Below are 23925 nucleotides of genomic sequence, written 5' to 3'. Positions count from 1 at the left end.
ATTACTGTTGCTCCAAGGGTCTTAGGGACTAGCTTTAGATCAATCTCTCCTGTGAGACCACTATTCCAGAGAGACAGCAAAAATACCAAAACTCCAGATATCAGAAAATCTACAGCATTTACAGTCAGAAGAGTGACCAGAAAGCCACAGCTTTACAGACCCTGCTGAAGGGGAGGAACTACGCCTCAGACACCCAACACCTAGATCACATCCAGGCCTGAACAATTCCAAAGCCTGCACTCTCACAGTGGACACAATAGTGGCAGTTTACAGCCAGAAGTTCAGGAGAGACATCATTAGGATCAGAAAATCAGAAGTGCAATTATCCTCCACTTTGCCAGCCAGTATACCTCATTATCTGGGAAGAGAAATTGCACTATGTCCAAACTACTGCTGAATGTACTACAAAGTAAAGAGTAAAGAGAAACTTTTATTCTTTTACTTCTGGTCGGATTCCTCAAGCTACCTTTCCACTGCACCAATCCCCAAAGAGCAATGGCCTAACGGGGTACACCATGACACAACATCTCATTGGGCCCAGTACCACTCCCATCTTCTGCACCAGCTCCTTGGGTGCTCACTTTAATTTTGTCATATGGTGTTTCTGGGCTTTTATGGTAGAATGAGAAATCGATCAATATATGACTTTTTGCTCTTTTTTCTTTCTTTTTTTTTTCTTCTTTGGAGCATCTGCTTGTTACCAAATATTTAACATCTATTTTTTTTTAATTGTTCACATGAAATAGTCCCAAGTCAAGTCACATTTATTACAAAGGCTCAGTCAGTCTGTACACCACTAGGGGACTGAGAACACTTGCAACTTTTTACAAAATCGCAATGATAACTACAAATGTAGCTTTACCCACAAAATATCTGACCACTCATTAGGAGATGCAAATTGCCAATCATGTCAAATTTGGAGCATCTATTGGCTTTCCATGGTGGATCGCCGAAGTTATGTAGCGGTGCCGGCCTCTACATAACTTCGGCGTATCCACCGCCAATTCTAATTGTAAGACAGCTTCCTTGCTATCTTACATTTAGACCATTTTCTACTCCTAAACCAGGCTTAGAAAATTATGAATGAGACAGGCCTGCCGCCCCACCCCCTTCTCCACCCACACCACGCCCCCTCTTTTAAATCTGGAGTGAGTGGGGAATAAGTCGCAGATTCTGCTGCAACATGGCGTGAGACAGAATCTGCGCTACAAAGTCTGCTTGTATAGAACCTACCATTAGCCATCTGGCTCCAGGAGAAGTATATGGTGGGTTCAGCATGCATGTTGGTACTTGCATCCCTGGATCCGATGAAAGCTGTAATGGCACCGGACGGGGTTACAAGCAAAGTGTACTTGGCTTGCATGCTGACCTGCATTCCCTGGATTTTATGTGGCTGTCATGGCCCATGAACAGGTAGGAACAAGAGTTAGGGACCACTCATGAGACAACCTTGACGCGGTGAGTGGCTTACTATGCTTTGGCCAAAATATAAACCAATGTCTCATCCAGCATGGAGGGCAGAGTGCTGGATGTAGTGTGCGATCACATTTGCATTTTCCGTTTGTATATGTATTTCGCCATAGTGATGTGCACCTGCAGGCAGGTTGTGCTGACCCAACCCCTTATTTTTTTCTTTGTAGTATATATTGGAGGCGTGGCGATCTCCTTGGAGTCATTGCACACTTGACCAGTTAATCTGTCCTTGAGGCTGGTTTTAAAGTCAGTATAAAACTGAGTCTGCTTGTATAGAACCTACCATTAGCCATCTGGCTCCAGGAGAAGTATATGGTGGGTTCAGCATGCATGTTGGTACTTGCATCCCTGGATCCGATGAAAGCTGTAATGGCACCGGACGGGGTTACAAGCAAAGTGTACTTGGCTTGCATGCTGACCTGCATTTCCTGGATTTTATGTGGCTGTCATGGCCCATGAACAGGTAGGAACAAGAGTTAGGGACCACTCATGAGACAACCTTGACGCGGTGAGTGGCTTACTATGCTTTGGCCAAAATATAAACCAATGTCTCATCCAGCATGGAGGGCAGAGTGCTGGATGTAGTGTGCGATCACATTTGCATTTTCCGTTTGTATATGTATTTCGCCATAGTGATGTGCACCTGCAGGCAGGTTGTGCTGACCCAACCCCTTATTTTTTTCTTTGTAGTATATATTGGAGGCGTGGCGATCTCCTTGGAGTCATTGCACACCTGACCAGTTAATCTGTCCTTGAGGCTGGTTTTAAAGTCAGTATAAAACTGAGTCTGCTTGTATAGAACCTACCATTAGCCATCTGGCTCCAGGAGAAGTATATGGTGGGTTCAGCATGCATGTTGGTACTTGCATCCCTGGATCCGATGAAAGCTGTAATGGCACCGGACGGGGTTACAAGCAAAGTGTACTTGGCTTGCATGCTGACCTGCATTCCCTGGATTTTATGTGGCTGTCATGGCCCATGAACAGGTAGGAACAAGAGTTAGGGACCACTCATGAGACAACCTTGACGCGGTGAGTGGCTTACTATGCTTTGGCCAAAATATAAACCAATGTCTCATCCAGCATGGAGGGCAGAGTGCTGGATGTAGTGTGCGATCACATTTGCATTTTCCGTTTGTATATGTATTTCGCCATAGTGATGTGCACCTGCAGGCAGGTTGTGCTGACCCAACCCCTTATTTTTTTCTTTGTAATATCAGAAAGGTGTTACCCAGCGAAAAATTGTAAAGACTTTGCATCTATCATCATCAACTGTGCATAACATCATCCGAAGATTCAGAGAATCTGGTACAATCTCTGTGCGTAAGGGTCAAGGCCGTAAAACCATACTGGATGCCCGTGATCTCCGGGCCCTTAAACGACACTGCACCACAAACAGGAATGCTACTGTAAAGGAAATCACAGAATGGGCTCAGGAATACTTCCAGAAACCATTGTCAGTGAACACAATCCACCGTGCCATCCGCCGTTGCCAGCTGAAACTCTACAGTGCAAAGAAGAAGCCATTTCTAAGCAAGATCCACAAGCTCAGGCGTTTTCACTGGGCCAGGGATCATTTAAAATGGAGTGTGGCAAAATGGAAGACTGTTCTGTGGTCAGACGAGTCACGATTCGAAGTTCTTTTTGGAAATCTGGGACGCCATGTCATCCGGATCAAAGAGGACAAGGACAACCCAAGTTGTTATCAACGCTCAGTTCAGAAGCCTGCATCTCTGATGGTATGGGGTTGCATGAGTGCGTGTGGCATGGGCAGCTTGCATGTCTGGAAAGGCACCATCAATGCAGAAAAATATATTCAGGTTCTAGAACAACATATGCTCCCATCCAGACGTCATCTCTTTCAGGGAAGACCCTGCATTTTTCAACAAGATAATGCCAGACCACATTCTGCATCAATCACAACATCATGGCTGCGTAGGAGAAGGATCCGGGTACTGAAATGGCCAGTCTGCAGTCCAGATCTTTCACCTATAGAGAACATTTAGCGCATCATAAAGAGGAAGGTGCAACAAAGAAGGCCCAAGACGATTGAACAGTTAGAGGCCTGTATTAGACAAGAATGGGAGAGCATTCCTATTTCTAAACTTGAGAAACTGGTCTCCTTGGTCCCCAGACGTCTGTTGAGTGTTGTAAGAAGAAGGGGAGATGCCACACAGTAGTGAAAATGGCCTTGTCCCAACTTTTTGGGGATTTGTTGACACCATGAAATTCTGATTCAACATATTTTTCCCTTAAAATGGTACATTTTCTCAGTTTAAACTTTTGTTCCGTGATTTATGTTGTATTCTTAATAAAATATTAGAAGTTGGCACCTCCACATCATTGCATTCAGTTTTTATTCACGATTTGTATAGTGTCCCAACTTTTTTGGAATCCGGTTTGTATAAATATATCAGGGATCAGTACAGAGATCTCTCCTATCATCTATTTATCCCCAGGACTGTGACTGTGATGAGGGGACAGCAAATTTTTGTACAGCTTCCCCCCACCCCCCACTTAGCTAAAATATAACCTTTGGAAAAAAAATACTTTTCTTTGTATTGCCATTTTCTAACAGCCAAAACTGTTTTATATTTCTCTCTACAGAGCTGTATGAGGGACTTTTTTTTGGTGGACAAACTGTAGTGACGAACTGTAGTTTTTATTGGTACCATTTTTGGGGGACACGGTGGCCTGAATTGTAATGCCCTCATTGAACCCCTTTACAGTAGTTAACTAGTTTAGTGCTCTCATTATGAGAAACTAAATAAAAGTATTGTAGGTTTCATACCTTTTTAATGGCTAACAAAAATAGAAGCAATGATGTTAAATAGAGAGCTTTCAAGACAATCACCAGACCCTTCATCAGGCATACTACAAGAATGTATGAAGAAACAGCAATACATATACAATAAGAACAGAGATGTGGTGTAATGAATAGACATTTGAAAAACAACAGAGAACTGAATATCAAAGATCTTGAGAATGAGTCTTAATTATCTTACAGATAAGGGGTGTGAAAGTTTCAAGGTCTCTAAATTGATGTTATCTATGTTACCTGGTGCCCCAACTATGTCTATAGAAGACTCTATAGATCTTACAGTGTGTCATAAATCACAATAGTTATGCCCACATTGTGTCTCCCTCACAGTAGTTATGCCAACACTGTGCCCCCTCACAGTAGTTATGCCAACACTGTGATCCCCTCACAGTAAGTATGCCCACATTGTGTCCTCTCAAAGTAGTTATGCCCACATTGCGCCCCTTCACAGTAGTTATGCCCACATTGTGCCCCTCTCACAGGAGTTATGCCCTCATTGTGCCTCCTCACAGTATGCCCTCTCAGTGCCTCTTTACAATAGTAATGTCCCCTCTGTGCTCCCTTCACAATAGTAATGCCCACTCTGTGCCCCCTTTACAGTAGTAATGCTCACATTGTGCACTTTCACAGTAGTTTTCCATTCATTGTGTCCCCTCGCAGTAGTTATGCCCTCAATGAGCCCCCCCCCCCACGGTAATTATGCCCTCAATTTGCCCCTTTCAGAGTAGTTACAGTAGATATGCCCTCTCTGTGGCCCCTTCAGAGTAGTTACAGTAGATATGCCCTCCCTGTGGCCCCTTCAGAGTAGTTATGCCTTCTCTATGCTCCCTTCACAGTAGTTATGCCCTCTCTGTGCTCCCTTCACAGTAGTAATGCCCTCTCTGTGTCCCTTCACAGTATTAATGTTCACATTGTGCCCCCCTCACAGTAGTTATCCCTTCATTGTGCCCCTCTCACAGTAGCTATGCGCTCTCTTTTCTCTCTAGGACACAGTGAAAAGGATTTGAAGTTTTGAATTATCGATCACTCTACCCCCCTGAGAAGGGGTGTTAATAGAGAGGTTACACGTAACAGGAGAGAACATCAATGGAAATATAAACACTCAAACCATATGGGCTTAATGTTGATTTCAAATTTGGAGGTTATGACTAGTAGGATAGACATCTGCGCAGTCACTCTAGGTTTCCGGATTTTGACATTGGGGGTTAGGCATGTGCTTGTTCTTATCTATATTTCTTTAATTATACTTACACCAGTTCTTTCTTCTTTTTCTCCATAGGAAGAAAATAGATAGCAACGTCTTCTTCAGGGCTTCACCTGACCATGGGTTTAGTTTTGTATTTTAGAATATTATTCTCCTTGATTGTCATTTATTAAGACCTGCACTTTAGACATCTCCGCTTCTTAATGTAAGACAGCTTCCTTGCTGTCTTACATTTAGACCTTTTTCTACGCCTAAAATTGGCATAGAAAATGGCAAATGAGATGGGCCTGCTGGCCCGTCTCCTTCCCCGCCACACCCACTTTTCTAGACCTGCATGAGCAGGGAGAAGTCACAGATTGCGGCTCAACTAAATAACTCATTTTGGCATATTTCAGCTTGATAAATGACCCCCATTATTTCCAGGGGATATTCACATACTGAGTAGGCACCACTGATTTACCCTATGATCCAGCTCTGCTTTATCCCTTGGTGTTCATTTTCTCAACATGGTGATTCCTACCGGATCACCTTCTTTCACCTTAGTTTGGGCCTGTGTCAGACTTACACTGAGGACTTATATAGTCCAATACCCGAATGCCCCTTTAGTGTTTAAGTCGGTGCAGTGGGACACTGTTTGGTATTCCATGTCCACCCTCTGATCTGAGGTGGGTGCCACTGACAGTGGACAGCGACATCTTCCTAGGAGAGCACGGATCAGTTGGTTATATATATATTTATAGTGACTGACACATTAGACCCTATTATTTTATTTCTCTTAATTAGTGATGAGCGCAGTTATCAAAAATTCGAGTTGGCTGCTTCGCCGAATTTCACAAAGAAATTCTATTCGTTATGAATTACTTTGCTACGAATCACACCGCCCTCTATCATTGAACCCCTCAGATGCCGCGTTCATCGCTGATCGCGGCATCTGACATTAAAATTTAGGCCTTTCAGGGGTTAAGCAGGGTAAAAAATAAAAAATAAATTCATATCTTATCCATTTGCTCACGGGGAGGCCGTCGCTGCCATCTACATTGAAGAAACCACATGAAATTGCGAGTCACCACGCGCAAAATTTTGTGCGGTTTCTTCAATCAAGATGGCCGCTCCACAAGCAAATAGATAAGGTGAGTATGGTGTTTTTTTTACCGCCATTTCAGCAAAAATAGATTCGTTATCACGAATTGCAAGTAAATTCGGAGTCATGGCGAATCAAATTTTTCCTGAAATTCAGATCAAACACAATTTGTTTGCCTTCAATTCGCTCATCTTTACTCCTAATGATTGCTCCCCAGACAAAACCATCCATTATAACTAATGAATGGTATTTGGGAATATTTTTATGATAAAGTTATATTTAAAGGGGTTCTGCAGCTTGTTTAAACTGATGATCCATCCTCTGGATAGATCATCAGCATCTAATCTGCGGGGGTCCGACACCCGGGACCCCCGCCGATCAGCTGTTTGAGAAGGCAGCGGCGCTCCAGTATTGCCGCGGCCTTCTCATTGTTTACCGCAGGCCCAGTGACGTCACGACTAGTATCAACTGGCCTGGGCGGGGCACTTTGGCACATTTGATTGCTTAAGGAAGGCCTCATTGTGTTGGGCTGAAACGTTGCAGTTGGGGTGAATGAGGCAGATCCACCACCCTTTCACATGGGTTTGAAGTGCTGCCTCATTTGTTACCTGCCAAGGAGGTGGTGATGGTGAACTCACTAAAAGAGTTCAAGAGGGGCCTGGATGTTTGTGGCGATACCATATATGTGTGTGTGTGGTGGGGGTTTTTCCCCTTTTACAAAACATTTTTGTAGAAAAGTATTATTTTATTTTTTTACTTTTCGTATTATAATGTATTGGAATATCTTGTATAAAAATGCATTATGGCCTTTCATTGTAAAAGAAAAAGCCTGTATTAGGCATAGTCTAATAGACATATAGTCATGGCAGGCCTGGGGGGCCTTTGTTAGCCTCCTGGCTGCCATGGCAATCTAGTGCACTCTTCAATGACGTCCATGGTGGTGGCAATGTGGACAGAATCACTGCAGCATTTAAGAAGCTAAATGGTCGGGATCTGAGTTATTTGCCAGTGTAGAGCTCCTGCTAATCCATGTGGGCACATCTCCTCTGCCCTTATGATCACCATGACGTAAAGTTAAGTCAATTATCCTGCACAGTGAATGTCATAAAAAATGAATATCGGAATTACAGGTTTTTTTTCATTCTCTCCCAAAAAATAGTTAAAGAAAATTTTCAGTGCTTTGTATGTACTCCAAAATGGAGCCATTAAGACATATAAATTGCCCCACATCTACAAGCCCTCATATGGCTATTTTTATAGAAAAAAGTTATGACTCTTAGGCCTCATGCACATGACTGTATTTTGTATCCTTGTCCGATCTGCATTTTTCATGGCTCACACACACGGGCACGGAATGCACATGGAGTAGTTTCCATTTTTTGCGGCCCCATTGAAGTGAATGGTTCTGCATACGGGCCGCAAAAAAAAAACACGTTTACGTGCTGAGCCCTCAGAAGCACAGTGATGAAAAGAAAACAATATCACTACATCCATTCATGTCTAAAGGACTAATGGAGGTAGCCGAGCACTATAGCTGAGACGGTGAATGGAACAGTGGTCACACATGCACACCTCTGCTCCATTCACACAGGGGGATCAGGGACCCCTGTTCTTGTAATTAGTGAAGGTCCCAGTGGTTCACCTCCCAGCAATCTCACATTTATTATCTATTCTTTGGGTAAGTGATACATGTTCTTAATGGGAAACCATGTTAATCTAAATGCATATTCAGCTGTAGTTACCATATGGATGTAAATGGTCACCGGGCAGTTGAGGAGGAGTAAGACTCTGCCGGTACAGATCTGTGTTGTAGACACTCTGATCCAATGCGAGGAGTGCCTGCTGTTGTAGCCTGGAATACGGCACCATAACACCTTCCAGTCCACTGCTGCCATCTAAAGGATTAAAAAGAATATAAATAAAAAGTTTCAAACTAAAACACCATGTTCATTGTTATTTAAAGTGTACCTAAACTTTCACTTTATTAAAACCTATTGTACATGTTATAAAAAGCATATTTGTAATAAACTAATAAAAAAAAATTCTACTTTTCAAGTGCCTATCTCACTTTGCAATCCGTACACCTGTACACTGCTGTGTACTACAGGGTGGGCCATTTATATGGATACACATTAATAAAATGGGAATGGTTGGTGATATTAACTTCCTGTTTGTGGCACATTAGTATATGTGAGGGGGGAAACTTTTCAAGATGGGTGGTGACCATGGCGGCCATTTTGAAGTTGGCCATTTTGAATCCAACTTTTGTTTTTTCAATAGGAAGAGGGTCATGTGACAGATTAAACTTATTGGGAATTTCACAAGAAAAACAATGGTGTGCTTGGTTTTAACGTAACTTTATTCTTTCATGAGTTATTTACAAGTTTCTGACCACTTATAAAATGTGTTCAATGTGCTGCCCATTGTGTTGGATTGTCAATGCAACCCTCTTCTCCCACTCTTCACACACTGATAGCAACACCGCAGGAGAAATGCTAGCACAGGCTTCCAGTATCCGTAGTTTCAGGTGCTGCACATCTTGTAACTTCACAGCATAGACGATTGCCTTCAGATGACCCCAAAGATAAAAGTCTAAGAGGGTCCGATCGGGAGACCTTGGGGGCCATTCAACTGGCCCACGACGACCAATCCACTTTCCAGGAAACTGTTCATCTAGCTGGCACATTCCCTGAGTTTTTCCAGCAAGATGGTGCACCACCACATTATGGGTGTCAGGTCCGAGCATTCCTAAATGAACAGTTTCCTGGAAAGTGGATTGGTCGTCGTGGGCCAGTTGAATGGGCCCCCAAGGTCTCCCGATCTGACCCCCTTAGACTTTTATCTTTGGGGTTATCTGAAGGCAATTGTCTATGCTGTGAAGATACGAGATGTGCAGCACCTGAAACTACGGATACTAGAAGCCTGTGCTAGCATTTCTCCTGCGGTGTTGCTATCAGTGTGTGAAGAGTGGGAGAAGAGGGTTGCATTGACAATCCAACACAATGGGCAGCACATTAAACACATTTTATAAGTGGTCAGAAACTTGTAAATAACTCATGAAAGAATAAAGTTACGTTAAAACCAAGCACACCATTGTTTTTCTTGTGAAATTCCCAATAAGTTTGATGTGTCACATGACCCTCTTCCTATTGACAAACCAAAAGTTGGATTCAAAATGGCTGACTTCAAAATGGCCGCCATGGTCACCACTCATCTTGAAAAGTTTCCCCCCTCACATATACTAATGTGCCACAAACAGGAAGTTAATATCACCAACCATTCGCATTTTATTAAGGTGTATCCATTTAAATGGCCCACCCTGTAGAGTACTGATTCCCCAGCGGCGCTGTACAGGCAGGGGCATACATTTCGGCTCCTGCCTATACCAGCGCTGCCCTTCTCAGGTCTGACATAGAGGTGTCTGGATTAAGTGTTCCTAGACACTTCCAGACTGTGATCCTAACTTCTAGAGGTTATTGACCTATCACCGACTCCTGGTGAAATCTAGAATTTGAAGCTTTAACTTGTGGGCAAAGGCAGGAGAGCCATTTCCTGTGGACACCTTTCTACAGTATAGTTGGTCTAAGAGGATCGCCTTAGATGCTGGTTATGAGAAGGTGTGCTTAGCATGCTTGCACCATAAAATACTCACCTTCACTGTCATCATTACTCTGTCTACTACTTCCACGGTTCCCACAGGCAGAGCCCAAGCGTTGTGTTGCCAACTGCTCGTGGTCTTGTTGCTGTTGCCTTCGGGCAATTTTCTTCATCTAGAGAACATAGGACTGTTAGGATTGCTCAAAGTATTTGGGGTATTTTAATGTCATGGTACCAGTACTAACCAACTCAAAGTCACAAGAAGCAAGGCAAGATAAAATATTTAACACATGAGGTTTCAACATGATTTTGAGGCATCTTTCATTTTTTGCAGTTACATATAATCTGCTTCTATGGAAAACCGATCAAGTTCCTGCAGATATAAACATTTCACATGGATATTTTATTTATTGGAGTCAATGGGGGAAAACAGATTAAAAACTGTGGTGAATCGGCCATAATTGCAAAAACTGCGCACCTATGAACCACAATGTGTGCATTTAGATACTACTCTACAATGTAACATCTGGTCACTGTGGAGAAATGTGGCAGCGGCCAAAGCAAAATGCAAACAGTGGGGCAAATTTTTGAAAGAAAAATTGTCTTTGTTGCCCATTGAAACCAATTACAGGGCGGCTTTCATTTTTCAATGGTAATATAAGAAATAAAAGTTATGTTCTGATTGGTTACTATAAGTTTTTCTTTCATAAATCACCCCTAATTAATATACCTTTATAAACGCAGAAGGTTTTTAAATTACTTGTGTCTTCTAAAAGGGGTTCTTGGTTATTGTAAGTAGGGTTAGTAGGGTCGATGATTGAAAACAAAAAATGCTTGATCGTCATCTCCCTCTGTCTTCCAATTGCAGCCCTCCTGGCAAAATCATGGGGCTCTGATTGGTTGCTACTGTAGGTAGATGGGCCCGACACACGTTTGATCAAAAATGTGCGTAAAGAGCTTCCATTTTTCATGTATAGTACCTCTTTAATCCAGAATAATCCTAAATTCTATTGTTTGCATGTGTAATGGTGTGCTGCCATATGTATTTTGTTTGCTGTCTGCATGCTAGCTTTATGGATGTGCACCTGTAATTTTGGACGTGCCAGTCTAAATTTTCTTGCAGTATGTTTGGAGGGTAGCTCCCTCCTTTAGATTGAGCACTTCAGGGTGTCTGAGCAGAGTTTAAATATAGCTGGTTTCTACACCGCCCTGTACATTGTAGGCTTAGGTTAGGCCCAGGAAAGGCAGTTCTGTTAGTGTTAGATACCCATCTGCAGAAGCCACCTTGACACTGGCAGATGGGCCCGACACACGTTTGATCAAAAATGTGCACAAAGAGCCTCCATCTTTCGTGTATAGTCGGTATAGTACCACTGTAATCCAAAATAATCCCTACCCCCTAGTTCTATTGTTTGCATGTGTAATGGTGTGCTGCCATACGTTTTTTGTTTGCTGTCTGCATGCTAGCTTTATGGATGTGAACCTGTGACTTTGGATGTGCTAGTCTAAATTTTCTTGTAGTGTGGTTGCTAATGTATGACAGCCTGGAGCCTTGTCATAGTAAGATGCCTGTTAAGCTCTGCCAGTAGCAGAGCTTAATTAGAAGCCTGTAAAAAGACTGCATAGATTGATACTCTATTGCAGTCTATTGTGCAAGCGATCAGAGGATCACATGTTCATGTCACCTAAGGGGTCTAAAAAATACAGTAGAAATACTTTTAAAAGTATAAAAAACGGAAAAATATAAAAAATTCATATAACGCCATTTCCCAATTTTACATATACAAATAGAAAAAACTTTAAAAAAAAAAAACTGAATTGGCATTGCCATGTCCGAAGTATCAAAATGTAAAGCTGTTTATGGTGCACAATGAACGATGAAAAAACTAAAAATGCTCACCCTGCATTAAAACAAGTCCTCACACAGCTCTTTAGACAGACTTCTAAAAAAGTTATGACTGTCAGAAAATGGTGATGCAAAGAATTTTTTTTCAAAAGTTTTTGAAAAGTAACATAATAGTAACTATCGGCTAAATTGTACTGACCCTTAGGCCTCATGCGAACGACCGTTCCGTTTTTTGCGGTCCGCAAAAAACGGAAGCCGTCGTGTGCCTTCTGCAATTTGCGGAACGGGCGGCCCATTGTAGAAATGCCTATTCTTGTCCGCAAAATGGACAAGAATAGGACATGTTATATTTTTTTTGCTGGGCCACTGAACGGAGCAACGGAGGCGGACAGCACATGGAGTGCTGTCGCAATCTTTTGTGGCCCCATTGAAGTGAATGGGTCAACGGTTTTGTGCATGAGGCCTTAGAATGAGATTGTCATGTACATTTTTTGATTGCCGTAAAAATAAAACAAAAAAAATGTATAATTGTGGTATTTTTCAATTTCACCCACAAGACTTTTTTCTGATTTTCCAATGCAAGATATCGCAAATTAAACAGTGACATTAAAAAATAGAAATTATCCTGCTGAAAAATAAGTCCTCATATGACTACGTGAATGAAATATTCGTCTAGTCCTTAACCCCTTAGCGACCAAGCCTGTTTGGGTCTTTATGAACAAGCGTTTTTCTTCCTTTTTTCATAGTCGCGTTCCAAAAGCTATAACTTTTTTATTTTTCGTCTATATAGCTTGTTTTTTGCGGGACAAGTTGCAGTTTTAAATGGCTCCATTTTGGGGTACACATAACTTTCTGATTAACTTTTATTAACTCTTTCTGGGAGGAAGATGGAGAAAAAAGGAATACTGCCACTGCGTTTTTACGGAATTAATTTTACAGCGTTTATTTTTCGGTATAAATAACAAAATATGTTTATTCTCTGGGTCAGTACGATTGCAGTGATACCAAATACATATAGTTTTCTTTTACGTCTTACTACTTTTTTGCAATAAAACCCCTTTTTTTTTAAAGAAAAAAAGTTTTTGCATTGCCGCTTCCCAAGACCCATAACTTTAGATATTTTTTTTTTCTATGGGGTTGTGTGGGGGCTTGATTTTTGCGGGACAACTTTGTATCATTCTCGAGTAAATGGCGCTTTTTGATAGCTTGTTATTACGTTTTTTCGGTGGCAACTAAGAATAAATGAGCAATTCTGTCTTTTTTTTTTTCTTTTTTTTTTACAGCGTTCACCGTAGGGGATAATTTATGTGATATTTATGTAGTCCGGGTCGTTATGGACGTGGCAATACCAAACATATGGGGGAGATATTTTCTTTTGCAATTTTTTTTTCATTGAAAAGCGTATTTTCAATGAAAAAAAGCGTATTTTTTAATGGAATTTTTTTATTTAATAAATGTTTTTTTTTGTTGTTTTTTTTTTTACACTTAATAGTCCCACAAGGGGACTATAACAGACAGTATTTTGATTGCTTTTAAAATGCAGTGCATTATCCCTATACTGCCTTGCCTTTTAATGGCAATGCTATTCTAACATTGACCAGCAGGCTGCGCCAGAGAGGTGCAGCCTGCTGGAAATTACTACAGCCGGGTAGCCTTCAAACACATCAGCACCCCGCGATTGTCGGTCCGGGCTGTTAGAGCAGGGCTGTGAGAGTCGAGATCTACGCTGTAAAAAAGCGGCGGCCCAGCCTAAGGCCCCTTAGTGACTGACGTAAAAACACCTATAGGTGGTCACTAAGGGGTTAAAGGGCATGTGTCAGCAGATTTGTACCAGATTTGTATTCATAATCGGCAGCACATTCATGATGAGACATGCCCATCAGCTGACAAATGAGCCATTGAAATTAGAGGGGCAAAGGTTTAACAGTAATATCAGGAAGTATTACTTTACTGAGAAGAGTAGTGGATGCATGGAATAGCCTTCCTGAAAATACAGTGAAGGGGTTTAAGCATGCATGGGATAGGCATAAGGCCATCCTTCATATAAGATAGGGCCAGGGGCTATCCATAGTACTCAGTATATTGGGCAGACTAGATGGGCCAAATGGTTCTTATCTGCCGACACATTCTATGTTTCTATGCTGTTTTATTGGCTGATCGATTATACGAGCCAGTTATCGGAAATGAGCTTTCCTATGAATTCTTGTTCCCAATAATTGGCCTGAAAATCATGTGGTCCAATATGGCCCTTAAAAGGGTTCTCCGGGAATATAGATTTTTTTTTCAAGAGCCCCCATTCTGCCCCTGTAAACAGAAGATTAATACTTATCTGCTCCATGCCGCTGGTCCTCAGCGCTGCCTCCTGCATGTCCATGTTCCAGTCCCCATGCAGTGTGTACATCTGCTGCAGCATGGGAATGGTCACAACGACTGGCTTCAGTGTTGACACAGTGCTGCTTGTGGCCACATCAACCCTGAAGCCAGTCTATGCCTGCAACAGGGTTCTTTCTGCCATGAGGCGAGATGAGAATCTCGCCTCAGGCGGCAGTTTTCAGTATTTTTGAGGGGGCGGCATCCACACAGCAGTTAAACACTACTGGATGCCGGAAGTGTTCCCTTTAGGCTGCGGTCCGCCCCGGGGTCCCTGCTCTTAGGGGGGTGCCAGAAGCAATGAACGCTTCCATCAATACAGATGGAAGCGCTCATTGCCGAAACGCTGGGAGCTGCGGTCCTGTCACGCACCGACCCCTCAGCTCCCGCACTCCTTCTCTCCTTCAGGTCAGCGGTGCACAGAATGGTTAAGTAGGGAGATTTTTCCCTGCTCCACCATTCAGCCTGCAGGCGCAGATCGTGCTGCTGGCCTGTGTGGGAGGAGCCTGCAGCGCAGGAATCTGCCTAAGCTCCTCCCACACAGGGCTGCAGAGTGATCTGTGTCTGCAGGGGAGAGAGGACTGTGAGCTTCAGGAACGGGGCAAGATGAGTAGGTACTGTGTTTTTTTGTTGTGGTTCTTTTTTAACACCGAGAGGGCATTACTACTACAAAGGGTGCACAGAGGGCTTTACTACTACAAAGGGTGCACAGAGGGCATTACTACTATAAAGGGGGCACAGAGGGCATTACTACCATAAAGGGGCACAGAGGGCATTACTATTATAAAGGGGAGACAGAGGGCATTGCTACTATAAATTGGGGAACAGAGGGCATTGCTACTATAAAGGGGGCACAGAGGGCTTTACTACTGTGAAGGGGGCACAGTGGGCATTACTACTATGAAGGGGCACAATAGGCATTATTACTATGAAGGGGGCATAATGGGCATTCTTACTATCAAGAGGGCACAATGGGCATTACTACTGTGAAGGGGGCACAGTGATCATTACTACTATGAAGGGGGCACAATGGACATTGCTAGTGTGAAGGGGGCCCAGAGTGCATTACTAATGTAAAGGGGGCTCAAAGAGGGCATAACAACTGTGACAGGACTTAACTATTATGGGGGCACAGAGTGGGCATTTCTACTGTGAAGGTGGCACAATGGGCATTACTTCTGTGAAGAGGCCACAGAGTGCATTATTACTGTGAAGGGGGCACAGAGCGGGCATAACTACTGCGAGGGTATTACCACTGTGAAGGGGGCACAGATGTGTCTGTCCCTCTGTGTGTCTGTCCCTGTGTGTGTGTCTGTCCCCATCACCATGCCCTATGTCTTGACGCAGCTGCATCAGGACGTTCTGTAAGGGGCAAGAAGAAATAAGATGAGGCAGCTCCACCAGCATGGAGTCCCATGGGAGAGGCACAGGGAAGCACACTAAGGACGTAGGTAGCACTACCACATGATCTACACTAGCGTTATCTGTGGTTTTACATAGGACTGCAGGTAACACTACCACATTACCAGCACTAGTGTTATCTGTGGTTTTACATAGGACTGCAGGTAACATCTACTATAGTATCTGTACTTGTACCACCCCAGTTCTGGCAGGACAGTCTCGGAGTTCGTGGCTACTTAAATTTCACACAATTTTTTAATGGGAGAGGGGCGCCATTTACATTTTTGCCTCAGGCAGCAGAAGAGCTAGAATCGGCCCTGCCTACAGCGGAATTTGTGACTACACCCATGCTGTGCCGGATGTAAACACTGCATAGGGAGTACTCATTTGACCACTCGGTTATTCGCTGCCTGCTTGTCTTTGGTGGATTTCTGTTGTTGGGCGATCTGATCTAAGGCCTGTTTCACACTTCTGGCAGTAGTTTTGGCAGTCTGTTCCAGCAGAGAAGAGCCTGCTGGAATGCCTGACTGTCAGAACTACTGCCGGCAGTGTGAAACAGGCCTTAGCCTTCTTTTGGTGTGCACCAACTGAAAATTCAGTCTTAGAGTGCTGTCCACCCTGTATTTATTGCTTTTTTGTCTCGTTCCTCCACCCACCCTAAAAAATAATACATTTGAAACAATAAGCTACATGTACCACAAATTGATGCCAATAAAAAAGTAATGGCTTTTGGAATACAGTGATACAATTTTTTTGCATGAAATGTGCTACTATTATTATGTATTACATGGATGGTTATTTGTCCAAATGGTCAATCTGTAATACCACCTTCCCCCTGTAGTGGCCGCTTGAAGGGAAATGCCTTGGCTTCCCCTGGCAACATCAGTTGTTTTCCGGGAGTTATATCTACGTTGATCAGCTGATTAGATTACCCCTTTAATGACATAGAAGAGTTTAGAGAGTAAACTTGTATCTGTACCTTGGCTCTCTGGTTCTGGAACCAAACCTGAACAACACGCACGGTCAGACCTGTCTCTGCTGCCAGTGTCTCCCTCACCTGCCAAGATAAACACTATGTAAATATTGAGTACGGGCAGGATGCTATCAATGGGTAATAGTTCCACAGATGCAGGATAAGATATAATCAATCTGTAATTCACAGTGATTAAAGTCTAGGTGACTAGCAGGTCATGCTCGAATTCAGAAGCTAGTGGACTGTCAATACAAAGACATAGCTACAATTATATACCAAGGTCTGTCAGTACCTTTCTGCAAGGCTTGGAAGACACCTCAAATGATGCCTTAAAAGCTCTGCGCTGCTGTGTAGTGAGAATTGTTCTCGGCCTCTTCGATCGTTTAAGTTCTTTAGCTTCTTCGCTTCCTTTCCCATGATTCCCGTCCTCGTCTTCACTTTTAACTGAAAGCAGCAAAACACATTTACATACATGAAACAAGTCGTGACATACCCCATGCCATGTGATTTTTAGTAACTGGACCATTTTAACACAGTTTTCTGGGACTTTTTACCTCTCTACCTATTTTGTATATAAACAATTATCTCAGGATTCATGTACAGTTAAATATGAGCCATGAGTTCCCTGCACCACCATTCCCCCGCTGCCAGTGGTTCAGCACAACCAAGTGCGATACAGTGACGTCAGCGTGCCTCCTACGCCGAGCCACAGACAGCAGAGACCAGAGCAGAGCTCTTCTGCATCTTCTGCATCATGCGTCATGGGCAGAGTTTGAGGCATGGTTTAGTGTAAAACAATTTGGCGACATTGTCACTCCTTTGCCTTTTCAAAAGTTAGTAAATTATGCTATCTATCACCTATCTATCTATCACGCAGTGGTTTACTGCTAAAGGTTATGTACACCTTCAGAGGCAATTTTTGTTTATGATTGCATTTTACTCATTTTTTGCTAAAAATCATGTTTTCAATTGGCCTTTATTAAAAATATTGAGCCCTTCTGTCACAAAGGGTTAACTGTTTTTCTAGCTGTGTGACTGGTACTTTCATTTTCACTTTTTGCTTGTCATCTAATAACCCTTATCTCTAATTTACTGAGAGGTCATAAACACTTATTTAAGCCACTTTCTTACCAGTAAGTTAAGGATTGAGCGATAATGAGTGTTTATATCAGAGAGCAGAGATAAGGAGCCTGTCAGTTGAACTGGCTGACGGAAAAAAGAGAAAATCCAGAGGCTGCTAATAGAGCATCTCAGCCCTGTACAGAAAAAAGGGCTCCATATTTTTTAATAAAGACCAATTGAAAAAATTATGTTTAGCTCAAAATAAGTACAATGCAATAAACTAAATTGCCCCAAAGTTGTACATAGCTGTAAGTACTATGGTTCACTGTTAAAAGGATTAATGTACACACCTTTATTGATAACCATAGCTATTGTAACTTTATTATAAACTCTGTATTCCAAAAGGCTGTAAATGGGTAGGAATTAGTTAACTGGCAGCCTGTAGTAATAGTTGCCAGGTGGTGGGCTGGTCGCATTTTCCCCTGGCTAGTTAGTTCCTGGCAAGTAAGCCAAGAGGGAGGACGTATTTGTAGTTGCTGGTTTGTAAGCCAGACAAGCTAGAAGAAGAATTCTTCTCCAGGAATACACCATCCCTGTCACTGTAAAGCTACCAGAAAAGCAACTGTGCTAAGAACAAACCTCTGAGGGAGAAAAGAACAGCCTTTTTAGAGAAGGTTGAGGGACATTTCAAAGGGACAGTTCTTGGACAAAAGCCAGTGAAAGGTAACACACTTGTAGACAGTTGTAGACTTCTGTACAAACCAAACCACTGCATGTGTTTTGGCCTTTATTGCTTCTGCTGCCCGCCACACTACTGAGACAGACCTGCCATTCGTTAAAGGACTGCACCCCACACTTGGTCATTACAGAAAGATATTGAAATAGAATTTGCACCTCTTAGCTTAATTGGGAAGTTGGTTGTATTAATGAGACTTAGAGAGGCATTTATTGTATGGACCATGGGGGGTCATTTACTAAGACGTTTTAGACACCGGTCTTAATAACCCCTATACCTGATGGTGAATCTGTCAAAGTTATGAAGAGGTGCCGGCCTCTACATAACTTTGGCGGATCCAGCGCCAGTCTAAATGTAAGAGCGCTTCCTTGCTGGCTTACATTTAGACCATTTTGTACACCTAAAACAAACGTAGAAAATGATGAATGAGACGGGCCTGCTGGTCCATCCCCTGCCCTGCCCACACAACGCCCACTTTTTTAGACCTGTCGTCAGAGGGGAAAAAATATAGGCATATTTCTGGATAGGAAATGACCCCCTATATCCCTAGATACAGCCTTGGGAAATCTGTGTATATAACTGGGACAGACTGATCTTAATTTTGCATATGCTTGTTTGTGACATATGCCCAAAGTGCCTCAGTAAACTACATTGGACTTGTTACCCCAAAATCGGCCACCATTTTGCCTTGCATCGCCTGCCTGCACTGTCACTCCACCGCCCTACCTACCACTGCCTCGACGGAGCACTGTCTTGCACCCCGCTGTTCATCTAACAACAAGGGCAATCCAGCCACTGCCAGGCAGGAGCCCCAAAACCGTCTCGTGCCCTGAGATCAAGATGCGTTGAATCTATCTATCTATCTATCTATCTTTATTTTTCAAGACTTGAAAGTCTCTTAACTACCATCTACTTGATGTTCCTCACCAGTTATTATAGATGTATATATACTACATTACCAATAAGCCCACACATTTCTCAGCCTAGTTGTTATTCAGTTCCACCATGGGTAGAAGACAGACAATCTTACCTATAAATGTAGGTAGACTGCAACCTACCAGATCCAGCTGGAGTCAGGCTGAAGGCACTGAGCATCTCTCGCTCCCTCTCATAGTCACTGCGACACAGCAGCTGCCCTTCTTTTAACACGAATTCATCACCTCGCTCCAGTCTTCGCTCACACTCGCAGCAGTAGAAGCAGGCCACATGATACACATGGTTGAGAACACGCATGATGAGTTCAGATGGCATCACTGTCTTCAGGCAGCTGTTGCATTTAGTAGCAAAAAGCCTATGAGATATGAAGATTTAAGTGAACATATATTTGAAGACTTAGCGGTCTGTGGATCTGAAACATTGATCCTTTCGTATGATGAGGCTAGTATCAGCAGGGTCGAACTGGGATTCCATGGGTCCACCAGAGGAAATTATTCTCAGGGCCCAACCCCTATATCATCAATAAAGTCTAATAGGTTTTGATTCAAAGAAATGTTTTATTTTTTTGCTCCTGGACCTTTAAAGATCAGAGCCTGGGTCCACTGGAGGATCCTCTGGTACTCTCTCTGGTGGGCCACTCCGTCGCTGAGTATCGGCATTATTATGTTGCTGTCGGTAATTTGTATCAAGTAAAAGGTGGTAATTTATCACTCATTTTGATGTTTCAAAGAAAACATAGAGGGGAATTTATTCCATTTTTTGCCAGAATGATGCACAAAAAAAGGCCCCTTTCACACGGGGGCGAGATTTCCGCGCGGGTGCAATGCGTGAGGTGAACGCATTGCACCCGCACTGAATCCGGACCCATTCATTTCTATGGGGCTGTGCACATGAGTGGTGATTTTCACGCATCACTTCTGCGTTGCGTGAAAATCGCAGCATGCTCGATTTTGTGTGTTTTTCACGTAGCGCAGGCCCCATAGAAGTGAATGGGGCTGCGTGCAAATCGCAAGCATCCGCAAGCAAGTGCGGATGCGGTGCGATTTTCACGCACGGTTGCTAGGAGATGATCGGGATGGGGACCCGATTATTATTATTTTCCCTTATAACATGGTTATAAGGGAAAATAATAGCATTCTGAATACAGAATGCTTAGTAAAATAGGGATGGAGGGGTTAAAAAAAAAATAATATTAATAATTTAACTCACTTCATCCACTTGTTCACGCAGCCCAGCTTCTCTTCTTTCTTCTTCTTTGAGGAAAAGGACCTGTGGTGACATCACTGAGCTCATCACATGGTCCATCACATGATCCATCACCATGGTGATGGATCATGTGATGGACCATATGATGAGTGCAGTGACGTCACCACAGGTCCTTTTCCTCACAGATAAGCAAAGAAGAGAAGCCGGGCTGCGCGAACAAGTGGATGAGGTGAGTTAAATTATTATTTATTTATTTTTAACCCCTCCAGCCCTATTTTACTAAGCATTCTGTATTCAGAATGCTATTATTTTACCTTATAACCATGTTATAACATACTTACCTGGTCCCCGACACCTGCATCCCTCCTGATCAATGCACAGACGCTGACTCATTTTCCCAGGCCCCCGACGGTGACTTGTTCTTCTAGCACGTCACAATGCAAGGGGGCAGGTGGCTGAGCTGTAGCTTGTTACAGAGCAGGAGGAGCTGAGCAGATTGATATATTCTTTTATGTGAAAATACTCAATATAACATGTAGATCTCTGCTCGTTGTGGGCTTTGAAGTCCAGGAGGCGGTCCTATCAGTGGTTGACAGCCTTTCCTCTATGACTGTGCAGACAGAGATAGCTGTCAATCACTGATAGGACCGCCCCTTGACATCAAAGCCCAGAATGAGCAGAGATCTAAATGAATAAAATGCAGGTTATACTGAATCTTCTCCCACAGAACTATATATCTGTTTGCTCAGCTACTTTGGCTGTCACAGGCTGCCTGCAGATTGCGCTGCATGTTCATGGTGACAGGTTCCCTTTAAGAGAGGGTAAAGTAATGTTAGATGTCTGCAATGCATATCTGTGCTCCCCAGCAGTAATTAGACAGCACAGGCAGCTCCCAGCTAATAAACACCATGTCAGCCTACATTACACCGAGAGGCCTCTGGACCGGAGCGAGCGGCGGGAGCACCTGAATAGCCTCTCTTTTTTAATATAACTGGAATCCAGTTAAGGCGATGTAATAATGTCTGGATTACCGGAGCCAGCACATAATAAATCTCTGCTGTGTAACCCTGTATCAACAGGAGAACGCAATGAAATTATTCCTGGATTAAACACTAACCGGGATCTGACAGCAATGTCTAGTGTACGTGTATCTATCTGTCCGTCTGTCTATCTAGAGAAAAGCAGCACAGCCGGCAAATAGATACGGTGTGCCAGCGGCGGAAGAGGCGATCCACCAACCAAAAAGGGGAAAAAGGAAAAAATCCACGGCACTCCCCAAAAAAAGTAATGACACTGTCTGGTGATTAAAGAACATCCTTTTTAATTTACTTTTTTGGGGAGTGCCGTGGATATTTTTTTTTTTCTATCTATCTATTATCTATCTATCTATCTATCTATTATCTATTATCTATCTATCTGTCTATCTATCTGTCTATCTATTATCTATCTATTATCTATTATCTATCTATCTATTATCTATCTCATATCTATCTATCTATTATCTATCTATCTATCTATATCTATCTATTATCTATTATCTATCTATCTATCTATCTATTATATCTATCTATCCATTATCTATCTATCTATTATCTATCTATCCATTATCTATCTATCTATTATCTATCTATCTATCTATCTATCTATCTATCTATTATCTATCTATTATCTATCTATCTATTATCTATCTATCTATCTATCTATCTATCTATCTATTATCTATCTATCTATCTATCTATTATCTATCTATCTATCTATCTATCTATCTATCTATCTATTATCTATCTATTATCTATCTATCTATTATCTATCTATCTATTATCTATCTCTATCTATCTATCTATTATCTATCTATCTATCTATAAATAACAAAATCAGCAGCACTCTCATAAAGTAAAAAATAAAAATGAGGAGTTTATTCAGCCATGTGGACGCGACGTTTCGGCTCAAACACTAGAGCCTTTCTCAAGCTTTAGGAAAGCATGAGTAGGGATTCTAATGTTTTAATCCGAAATGCGTAGATAAAAGGTGTTTTTTCTATGGGAGTTTTTATCGCTTGTTAAATAAAGACCATTGTTTTTATTGGGAAGCTGGTATTTGTTCCTCTTTTTTTGTAAATTTTCTATACCATTAGCTATATTTCATAAGTCATGTCCCCTTGTTGGGCAGATCTCCTGTGCTGTCCACACAGAAGACCTGCCCATAAGATGGCCACTGATGGAGATTGATAAGATCCAGCCAAAATAACTCCAGACACATCACTCGGCTCAAATACACCACGTCTGCCATCTGTACTGTTGGGAGTTTAGTGCAGGTACAGTGTATTCTAATGGAGGAGACTGAGTGATTTGTCTGGTCACATGACCCTCCATCAGCAGCCATTTTATGGACATGGCCTCGGTGTGGACAACACAAAAGACTTGGCCAAGAAGGTAGAGGGCAGAATATCAACAAAGACTATATTAGAAAGTGCCATAAAGTCATCTTACAAACACAATGATTAACAGTAGCTGGAAAGTGGGCAACCCCTTTAAGAACAGACACTACCACTTCTCTTTTTGGACTCCACTCCTGGTTTTGGCTTCGAAAAACTGCCTCAATAAAACCTGAACATGTTACCCTAACTATTACAGCTTCAAACAGTTGCTATGGCTGGTGGCAGTTGAAGGATGGAACTGAGCATGTGCGACCACCTCAGTAGGTGGACGTGCACATTACTCTGGAGAGTAAATGCCATTACATTTGGTAACAGAATGTGAATTACAACAGTAACTAGTTATTCAAGCTAAATTATATTAAAATACCATTTAATGCTGGTACAACCCGTTTAATAATTTCTGTCCTTTTATGATCCATTCCTGATTTTGGATTCCAAAATTGCATAGGGAAACCTGACCATGTGGCCGTACCCTTAAAGGCTATGTACACCTTTGGAGTCAATATTTTTTTATAATTGCATTTAACTTATTTTTGGTTAAAAATCATATTTTCAATTGGCCTTTATTAAAAAATATTGAGCTGTCCAGTCACAAAGGGTTAACTTTTTTTCTAACTGTGTGACTGGTACTTTCACTTTCACTTTGTGCTGGCCATCTAATTACCCCTTATTTCTAAACTACTGAGAGGTCATAAACACTTAGGGTACTTTCACACTTGCGCAGAGGATTCCGGCAGGCAGTTCCATCGTCCGGCAATCCGGACGCAAACTGATGGCATTTGT

At 42.4% G+C, this 23925-nt stretch overlaps 1 protein-coding gene across 1 annotated transcript in view; it reads right to left on the bottom strand.

Moving 5' to 3' along the window:
• Positions 1-23925, bottom strand: part of LOC120988465 (LIM homeobox transcription factor 1-alpha-like) — a 144466-nt gene that overhangs the window by 54729 nt on the left and 65812 nt on the right. The window contains exons 3-7 of the mRNA XM_040415949.1: positions 19622-19854; positions 17058-17209; positions 16772-16849; positions 10231-10348; positions 8321-8473 (exon numbers count right to left, since the gene is read on the bottom strand). Of these exons, the coding sequence (XP_040271883.1) occupies positions 8321-8473; positions 10231-10348; positions 16772-16849; positions 17058-17209; positions 19622-19854 (734 nt within the window). The remainder of the gene's footprint in view (positions 1-8320; positions 8474-10230; positions 10349-16771; positions 16850-17057; positions 17210-19621; positions 19855-23925) is intronic.

Source organism: Bufo bufo, chromosome 1 (assembly GCF_905171765.1).
Source record: "Bufo bufo chromosome 1, aBufBuf1.1, whole genome shotgun sequence".
NCBI classification, from domain to species: domain Eukaryota; kingdom Metazoa; phylum Chordata; class Amphibia; order Anura; family Bufonidae; genus Bufo; species Bufo bufo.
This window is presented reverse-complemented; position numbering and strand designations above follow the sequence as displayed.